General features: G+C 49.7%; 1 protein-coding gene across 1 annotated transcript; it reads left to right on the top strand.

Annotated features, from left to right (window-relative positions):
- Positions 1–3855: 3855 nt before the first annotated feature.
- Positions 3856–8915, top strand: ZDHHC22 (zinc finger DHHC-type palmitoyltransferase 22). The gene is made up of 2 exons (XM_065636815.1): positions 3856–4417; positions 8650–8915. The coding sequence occupies exons 1-2, from the start codon at positions 3856–3858 to the stop codon at positions 8913–8915; spliced, it is 828 nt and encodes a 275-aa protein (XP_065492887.1).
- The last annotated feature ends 1194 nt before the right edge of the window (positions 8916–10109 follow it).

Below are 10109 nucleotides of genomic sequence, written 5' to 3' on the forward strand. Positions count from 1 at the left end.
TCAACCTTCTTCCATTCCAGGAAAAAACAGTCCGCCTTGCCTTTCCTTTCCTTTCCTTTCCTTTCCTTTCCTTTCCTTTCCTTTCCTTTCCTTTCCTTTCCTTTCCTTTCCTTTCCTTTCCTTTCCTTTCCTTTCCTTTCCTTTCCTTCCTTTCCTTTCCTTTCCTTTCCTTTCCTTTCCTTTCCTTTCCTTTCCTTTCCTTTCCTTTCCTTTCCTTTCCTCTCCTTTCCTCTCCTCTCCTCTCCTCTCCTCTCCTCTCCTCTCCTCTCCTCTCCTCTCCTCTCCTCTCCTCTCCTCTCTCTCCTCTCCTCTCCTCTCCTCTCCTCTCCTCTCTTCTTCTCTCCTTTCCTCTCCTCTCCTCTCCTTTCTTTCCTTTCCTTTCCTTTCCTTTCCTTTCCTTTCCTTTCCTTTCCTTTCCTTTTCCTTTCCTTTCCTTTCCTTTCCTTTCCTTTCCTTTCCTTTCCTTTCCTTTCCTTTCCTTTCCTTTCCTCTCCTTTCCTCTCCTCTCCTCTCCTTTCCTCTCCTCTCCTCTCCTCTCCTCTCCTCTCCTCTCCTCTCCTCTCCTCTCCTCTCCTCTCCTCTCCTCTCCTTTCCTCTCCTCTCCTCTCCTCTCCTCTCCTCTCCTCTCCTCTCCTCTCTTCTTCTCTCCTCTCCTCTCCTCTCTTCTTCTCTCCTTTCCTCTCCTCTCCTCTCCTCTCCTTTCCTTTCCTTTCCTTTCCTTTCCTTTCCTTTCCTTTCCTTTCCTTTCCTTTCCTTTCCTTTCCTTTCCTTTCCTTTCCTTTCCTTTCCTTTTCCTTTCCTTTCCTTTCCTTTCCTTTCCTTTCCTTTCCTTTCCTTTCCTTCTCTCCTCTCCTCTCCTCTCCTCTCCTCTCCTCTCCTCTCCTCTCCTTCTCTTTTCTTTCCTCCCTTTCCCTTTCCCTTTCCCTCTCCCTTTCCCTTTCCCTCTCCCTTTCCCTTTCCCTCTCCTCTTCTCTCCTCTCCTCCCCTCTCCTCCCCTCTCCTCTTCTCCTCCTTCCCTTCCTCCCCTTTGGCTGCAGCTTATGCTGTTTCCCATGCAGGCAGGATTAATGTCTTTCAAGAGATGCAGGCCCTTCAGTCTAGGAGTATTTCATTACATGAAAAGGTTTCTCTGTATTTTTTTTTTTTTACTATTTTGATGTAAGATGTTAAAATATGGAGAAAACACTGTCTGATTATTTAAAGATAAAATCCAAGCTGGGTCACTTATCTCCCTTGCAAGGCTCAGTCTATTTTAAATTGATGAGTTGAGTGAATATTCAAGGATTTTTATTCTCAGTAGTCGTGACAGAAGAATGAGGGAGGTGGGAGTGAATGCTAGATTGGTTCTGAGCAGCTTTCCCTCCAGTTCTGCTGAAGGTGTCTTTTAGTTTTTCATCACTGCAGATCCAGTGCCTACAGGCTTGGTTTGCACTTGCTTTTATTATTGCCACTGTTTTTCTCAGAAATGATGAATCAGAAAGTTATCTGGAAGAAAAAGTTATTTCTGATAAAGAGCCCTCAATCTCGGTTGCTCTCACCACCCTCCATGATAGTGTATGTGCAGGATGCATACCCAGCCACTCTCTCCTCCAGGCCTCACCCCAGAAACTGAGGCACGGAACTCACTTTAATTTTGCTCTGCACCTTCAGGCAAAGGGAGAAAGGGAAAGTCTCTCTTGGAGAAGCAGAATCTGTCACTGGCAGTGCTGAGGGTTTGGCCAGTAAGCTGAGGACCTAAGATTAGGTTAAACCCATCTTTCTTTAACTTGTGACCAGTGCAAAGTTTGACTCTCTGCAGGGGCAAAGCTGCAGCCCAGCAGCCCTCTTCTGTCCCCATCTCGTGCCATGGGTGACTTGTCTGTGAAGGGAGAGAAGGAAGATTTTCATCAGAGCTGGGAGAGTGCAGCACATAGGTGTGCAGGAGAGTGAGAATCTGTGCACAGAGCCCGTGTAGGCAGTACAAGGACTGTGTGAGTGGGCAGAGGAGGGTGAGGGTGTGGAGCCATCAGAAAGTAAATACACCTGGAAAACTTGTACCAGCCTAGGTACCATACTGCTTAGGCACCACCTGACTCATTCAAAGCCTTTCCTAGCTACCTGCTGTTGTGCAAAGGTGGCTTGCAAAGTCAGGGAGGCTTTGAACCTGCAGAGACTCTTCCCCAAATTTCCCCTTGCCTGAGATGCTGATTCAAACAGGACAGATTTGGGGCACCAGGGAGACATGCTGAAGCCTCAATTTGCGTCCCTCACCCACATTGTGGGAAGGAAGGACACTCTGCAGACTGGAGCAGGCAGAAGCTCCCTTCTCACCCCCCTGCTCTGCCCATGGGACTTGTCAGGACCTCAGAGCTCTAAACAGACCTCCCCAGGACGCCGGGTTATGCTCGGCGGGAGGCGGAGGGACCCGCAGGAGGTGCTGAAGGGACAGCTCCGGGCCGGCGGGCCGGGCGGGGCCGGGGACACGGGCAGCGGGACGCGGACAGAGGCGGGGGAGGGAGAGGATCAGAGAAGAACAGGACTGGGGAGGAAGACAGACGGAGGGAGAGGGAGAAGAGAGGACAAGGGCTGAAAAGAATAGGAACAGGGACGGAGACGGGGATCGGAACAGGGACAGGGGACGGACAGAGACAGAGCAGGGACAGAAAGAGTGGGGACAGGGATAATATTGAATCGGGTGGGACAGGAAAGGAGCAGGAGGACAGAGGGAAAGGGAGAGGGAGAGGGAAAAGAAGAAGAAGAGGAGGAAGAGGAAGAGGGAGAGGGAGGGTAGACGCCGGGCTGTGCTCCGAATCGGCTGCTGTGGGGGTCTCGGCATGGCCGGGGGCGTCCGCCGCGCCGAGCGGTAACGGCGGCTCCGCTGGCGCCAGACACGCCGGTACCGGGCGGCACCCCACCGCGCCGGGGACAAGGGGACTGCAAGGTGGCGGCGTGCAGCCCCCAGCTCTGCGAGGCCGAGGCGGGCCCGATCCCCCCGAGCCGCCGAGGCTCTGCAGACCCCGCGGCGCTGGGGAGCCCCTGGGGCTGCCGGCGAAGGAGTGCTAGGGGTGCCGGGGTACCCGCACTGCACCCAGCCAGCTCCCCGCTGCATCTGGTCCCCCGGGCTTTCCTGTGTCCTGGCGATGCAGGCTGAGCCCCGGGGCCGGGGGTGCCCGCCCGGCGGGCGGGGATGCACCTTGCCTGGCCGGAGCCGCGACTGCGGCTTCCGTGCCGCCCCGGCTCGATAGCCCGGCGCCGCAGGTTGCATCCGGACAGCACTTGACCAGCTGTTTTGTGCATTTTCTAATTTCGTGCAGAGCAGGGCAGCAGTCATAGAGGTAATCTGTAGATCCGTGGCTTTAAAGGATAAATTAGAGCATTGGATTTGATCCGTATTGCAGTGGATTAGAGCAACCTCTCCCCCCTCCCCTTCTCCTCCCCCCTCCTTTCAATTCACTCCCCCCTCCTCCAGCACCACCTTTTTTCCTCTCATGCAATACCAAAACTGACCCTGCCTGGCAGAGGGACTCTGCTAGGCGAGCACAGCGGTGCCCACATCGCCGGCACACGGCGGGAGCCGGCTCTCCCCTCCAGCCTCCGCAACCCCTCCGTGGCATCATTGCTGCAAGTTCCCCAGCGGCAGGCGCCGAGGCTGGGGTGACTTCTCTGGGCGCCGGGGAGCGGTCGCTGCCCCCAGGCTCTCCCTTTGTCCGGGCCCGGCGGGGACCGTGGGGCAGCGGCGAGGGAGAGCGGTCCCCGGAGGGCATTTCCCGGAGGCAGCGGGGCCAGGACCCGGCAGGAAATGGAAGGATGAAGTGTGCAGCCGGAGCGGTGATGTTCCTTCTCTCCTTGCTTTCCCCTGCAGGAACGTAATCCGCAATGCTAGTTCTCAGGTTGCTCAATGTTGTCGCTCCAGCCTACTTCTTGTGCATCTCCCTAGTGACCTTCGTCCTCCAGATCTTTCTCTTCATTCCCAGCATGTTCAGAGACCCTTCCACCACCCCACTTTTCTCTCCTGCTCTGCTGCATGGGGCCCTCTTCCTCTTCCTCTCAGCTAATGCCCTGGGCAACTACGTTCTTGTGATCCAGAGCTCCCCCGAGGACTTGAGCAAGGGCTTAAACTTGGGCGAAGGAGCCGAAGTGATGGCAGACTGGCTGGATGGAAGCAGGTCCCCTGGCTCAGCCTTACCCAGCACTCACTTCTGTAGACTATGTGCCAGAGTCACCCAGAGGCATGACCACCACTGTTTCTTCACAGGGAACTGCATCGGGAGCAGGAACATGCGAAACTTCATCATGTTCTGCCTCTATACCTCCCTGGCTTGTCTCGACTCCCTTGTGGCAGGCATGGCTTACATTTCTGCTGCACTCTCCATGTCCTTTGCGAACCCGCTGGCCTTCCTCACTCTTCTGCCTCACTCCATCAGCCAGTTCTTCTCAGGTAAGGACACCTTCCTCAAAGGTGAGGGCATATTCCTCTTCCAGGGTTCTCAGGGTGGGAGAGACATGATTTTCCTTGGATAGCTGTGTGAGGGGAGTGGTGGTGGTAATGGGCAAGAGGGAGAATTGGCTTCGTTCAGCAAAATCTCCTTAGAGGCTTGAGACAGCCTTTGCAGAGGACTTTGCTTCAACCAAAACAGAGGCTGGGACCCACTCCAGGTTACAGCCACAGCCCTATTCCTAATGCATTGGGCTCTGGAAAATGCCCCATACCACCTTGCCAGTAATAGAATAGGGCCATCCATCACGCAGGGAGTGTGTTGCAATTAGATAGAGGGGACAGATTTCCCTCACTGTACCGAAGGTGAAGGGAATCTTTTGCCTGTCCTACAGGCAGCGGTGGGGCATCTGTAGGTTTTTGTATCCTGCAAGTCTGCAGGTTCCCCATATCTCAGTGGAGATACTCTCATTCTCTTCATCCAGGTCCACTCACTCCCTCCACTATCACCTACCTCCTGCCTCCTGGCAGCATAAACTTACTGTGATCTTGCCATCCTTCCAGCACAGAAGAACTTGGGTTCAGGCAACAGAAACCAAGAAAAGAGTTAATGAGACATGATTAGCCACCTCTCTCGTGACTCCAGTCTGGGACACAGGTCCACAGAGAACCAGGGGAAATTCTCTGTGCCTGCTCTTTGCAAGAGCTCTACACCAAAAGCAAATTGTCTCTTTCTCCATGTCCCTGTCCCTTATGCTTCCTTCTGCTTCTTCCCCTTTCCCCTCTCTCCCAGCCTTTCCATAAATCTCCACAATCCTTCCCCTTCCCTCTCCAGATTCTGCTCCTATAACTCTTCCTCTGCTCTTCCAGCCTTGCTTCTTCACCTTTCAACATGGCCTCAAACTTTCCAACCTCAACCCTTTCTCTGTCCAAACCCAAGAGCTAGATAAAACCTGATCTCAGAGAAGGGACTATGCAGACAGTGTAGACTTTTATTCTGCCCTGGAAGTGACTGCAGAAAGATGCTGTTCCCCTCTCAGGCAGCTCATGCCTCGCACACCTAGATCAGCTTTTGTTAGACTAAAATAGGTATCCCATATATTTTAGCTTTGCAGATTCAGCTGAGCTCAGTAAGAAGGGTCTGGAGTCTGTTCTGGCTTATGCGCTGTCATCAGAAGTGTTGATTATGATCTGAGTGTGGAGTCTCTGCTGCTGGGGATACAGGAGCCAGAGAGGCCCCAGCTTGCTTTTTGAATTCCAGGCTGGGTTTGCAAGGTCGCCCTCTGAAAACAAATAAATATCTCTCTACTTGGCAAATTAGCAGATTTGTCATGGTAATCACTGAGAGACAATAAACATGAAATCCTTCCATGACATTTTTATGGAGTCATTTTTGCAAGTAGAAGAATTTTTGTAAATAATGTTGCACGAGCTTCACTGGCATTAAAAACACTGGGAATGATTTTCCCCTGTGCCTAAGCTCTGCTCAGCACAGCAACCTGGAAGGGGAAGCAGGGGTGGGGGAGGAGATTATCAAGGAATTGGTCCTCTCTCTGCGACTTTGTGGGCTCATCTGCACCGAGCTGGGCTCTGGCATATGTTTGAAGAGTCGCTGAAGTGCCCCAGCACTGCTGTCAGCACCTGCAGTGCCAAATACAGCATGTGGGCAGTGTTTGAGTGGGACACATAGGGCTGGGCACAGGGCTGGGAGCCAAAACATCCTTGAGAGGCAGCAGCTCCCAGCAGCTCCCACCAAACCCCTAGCTTGGCCAGGGTGGGAACTGCTGCCTCACACAGCAATATACAGGTGTGTGGTGTCTTGGTTGCTTGGGAGAAAGGGCCTACTGGGCTTCTACCAGAACGTTTGACCTCCAGTTTAGGAAAGAAAAACACAGCCTGGAATAGTCACCTTGAAGGCTTGTCCACCCAATATTTTCCAGCTAACATAACTGACGTAGCACTGGTATAGCAGGGAAGATCTTTACCTTTCTTCTCCAGTGTGCTCTCTGCACTGGAGGAGGAGTAAAGGAGGATGAAGGGTGAATCTGCTGGTCTTATATCAACTGTTTCCTGCTTACATGCTGGAAAAATTTTCAGTTGGCTCATCCTGCCCAGACTGTGCTTGGGCATGGATTTTAGGACCTGACCCAGACTCTGTAATTTCAGCCTGTGATTCAGATTTTCTGGCATAGATTATGTATGGCAGTAAGCCTGAGATCACACTGGGTCAGTTAGAGCAAAAGTGAATATGAGACTAAAATGGACTGTGGTGATGAGGGACAAATGGAGAATGCTTTTATAAACACTGGTCGGATTGAATCCACAAAACAAATTATAGAAAATGCTTTATGTAGGTAACCTGAAGAAAAGAGTAAAAAAAAAATGTATCGGGAAAGCATGGCTTGGAGATTCTTAATATTTGCAAGGGGAAACGAGGGTAATTACTTTCTTGATGGTGAATTTCAGCAGCTCATAGAAATAAAGCTTACAGCTGCCTTGCAAAAGACTCTAAAGAAGATAGCTGTCTTTCTCCATATCCCATTAGAATATCAGCTGTAGGAAAGAGCAAATGTCTGTCACACTGTGGTCCAGCAAAAGAGAGGCAGAGAAGCTCGTATTCGGCTCTGGGCTTCCTACCTCACAGATTAAGTTATTCTGACAGAATTGGTACGAGGATTTGTCATCATCCTAAGGGGCTTGCTCTTCCCTATCTGTATTGCATATGAAGCCCACTGAACTGAATGGGATCTAATGAGAAGGGAAAGATGATGTTGCATTTAGGAAGAAAACTGAATGACTCTTGTGCCTTTTTCAAGTGAGGACAATCTCTGAAAGCTCAAGGCTGTAGTCCATGTTCTTACAAATCATCCTCAGAGGGACCTGCTGGCTGAGCCCAGAGCTTGATATGATAGTCAAGGGTCAGCCCCAACCTCTCACTTACAGCACTGCCAGGTGGAGAAGCTGGGATTCACAGACTGCGAAGTCAGATGACACCATTTAATCCAGCCTTCTGTTTAAGAGAAGAAAGAGATACTAATCCACCCACCTTTGCATTGAATTTAAAGCCTGAAGCAGCCATGTACTTGTTTTAAGCAGCCCACCTTTACTGTCCTTGCAGTCCCTGCTCCTGCAAGGCCATAGAGCTGTGACCTGCTCAGGTCTGTCTGCCTCATGGCCTTCCAGTGGGACAGGAGCATGTGAGAGCTTTTTCATTTTTAAACCTGAGGGGAACCAGTCAGAGGATATCGGTTATTTGTACCAGTACTGATACACATTTAATTTTCTTTGGGTGCCTGTGTGTAAATATGGGTGTTTTATAATATATCAATATACACAAAATATATCTGTACACATTCATATGCACACACAGAGTATTATTTGAATGGGTTTAGATCTGCCTACACACTGAAAGGTCACTCAGTGATACCTGCTATTATACTAATATAAGAAGTTCTAAAATCATTGTAGAGGAAAGGGCCCACAGAATATTTTTTTAATACATTCAGTGTAAATACATACTACAAAAAAAGTTACATTAGGAGCTTTGAATCTACAAAGTATTTTGAGTATTCTAGCAGAAGCTTTAAAAAAGAAATTTGGGTTGTATTTTGGAAAGATTTCTGTTTCTTGCATTCATATGAAAACTGTCTTTGCCCAATGGTAGGAAAATCATTACTGATTTTTTTTCTTTTTAAACATATTTTATGTATATATATATATATATAGTGATGAGAGAGACAGAGAGTAACAAATCCCAAATCTTTCTACCTAGTATTAATGCACACAGTAAGGCTTCTGGAAGCATCTACATGCTGTAGGAACCACACCTCTTTTCAAAAGGAACCTAGAAATCTCAGATTCACTGTGAAGAGCAGGAAGATCCTTAAATAAACTAACTATTCTTCAAAATCATTATGAAGCCTTACAGACATGTTTCACTTCTGACTGAATTTGCCCCTGTAATCTAGATCTTCACATTAACAGCAAAGGGAGAAGAATATGGAGACTATTACCATTTTAGTATTTTCCCAGTGGGGCCCATTGCATTAGACACTACAAAGGAAACAGTTTTATATTGTTAGAGCAACCAGCCTATCTTGCTCCTAACTCCCCACTTGTAGCCAGAGAATACAGGCAGCTGGTTGGTTCTCAGGGCTGAGTGTTACACTGGCATGTGAGATGTGTCTAAACTCTTCCTTTTATTGTCCTCCCTCTCCCCAACTCTTGGTCTGCAGGTGCTCTCCTTAGCTCTGAGATGTTTGTCATCCTCATGCTCTATCTCTGGCTTGGGATCGGACTGGCCTGTGCTGGCTTCTGTTGCCACCAGATGCTGCTGGTCCTGCGTGGGCAGACGAGGTACCAGGTGCGGAAAGGGATGGTGGTAAGAGCCCAGCCCTGGAGGGAGAATCTGCAAGAGGTCTTTGGCAAGAGGTGGCTGCTAGGACTTTTCATCCCTGTGCTGAACGTCGGAAGTGACTACCATAGGCAGAAAGAGAAATAAAACCCCAGACGTGTGTGCATCCCATGCACACACCACCTCCCCTGTTCTCTCCCACTGTCTCCTGGATCACTAAAGAGCTGGGCTACTCCATCTCTTGGGATTGCAGCCTCTGTGGGAGGAAAGAACCGGCTATCAAACTGAATAAATTTAGCATATTAACAAGGAGATCACAAACCATGTAGATGAGGAGATATTGCAGCTTAGTAGTCACATCACTGCACCTGCGTATGTGGCAACAGTCTTTGAACTAGCAGAAAAATTAGTCAGACCCTCCCGTGGATTCCTGCCTGACTCTTCCAGCCCCCGGCTCCTCTTAGCCACCCTGTATTGTCCCTAACAAACCACAGCAGGAGCTTTCAGAGAGCCTGGGCTGTTGTGGTAGACTGCAAAAATGGTGTCTGTTCCTTGGGAGGGTTTTGCAGGGTGCCTTTTTGGCTTTTCTATACTTGAGGTAACTTCACAGTACTGAGAAGCCTTTAATGACGGAACTGCAATGCAATCAACCTGCCCTAGGTGCAGGCTATGCACATGGCTAAGGCAGCAGGTAACCCTTCTCTCCACAGGCTAGAAAAGTGGGAAGAAAACAAAGAGAAATTCAGATTTTCTCATTTCTGTCCTTGTTCTGCTGCCTTTGTGATGATACGTCAGGACGGTAGCTCTGCTACTTATTTTTAGCAGTCCTTTCCCAATGACACAGCACAGACAGAGCTGCCCTTCTGACAGGGAGCAGCAAGCAGATAAATCATGATCAGATGGAGGCACAAGGAGAGGAAACCACAGAGGTGAATGAAAAGGCTGTGCCTGAGAAGCAGTGTGATGAGGCAGGCTATGCGTGCCTGAGAGAGACAGAGGGACATGTGGACACAGAGTGAGCTGGCAGGAGGGTGCTGAGAGCTCTGCTGATGTATCTGAGCCCTGACACATCACTCTCTTGCAGGGGGCACCTGCACCATTAGTGCTGTGAGGAGTTCAGAATCCCAGAAGACAGGGAAGTTTTCCAGTTGGTCAGGATGCTTCACTTTGCACTAAAACAAACAAAAAAGTGTCTACATCGGACATCCCCACCACATCGTATTTATAGGCTCTTTAGGGCAGTTCCCTCTTGCATTGCTGCAGTGGGGTAAATTCATCCGTGTTATGACTCCATTAAGGAGGTTAATGGAATTACTACAGGGATTAATCACCCTAATGTGT

This window comes from Caloenas nicobarica, chromosome 5, assembly GCF_036013445.1.
Source record: "Caloenas nicobarica isolate bCalNic1 chromosome 5, bCalNic1.hap1, whole genome shotgun sequence".
Lineage (NCBI taxonomy): Eukaryota > Metazoa > Chordata > Aves > Columbiformes > Columbidae > Caloenas > Caloenas nicobarica.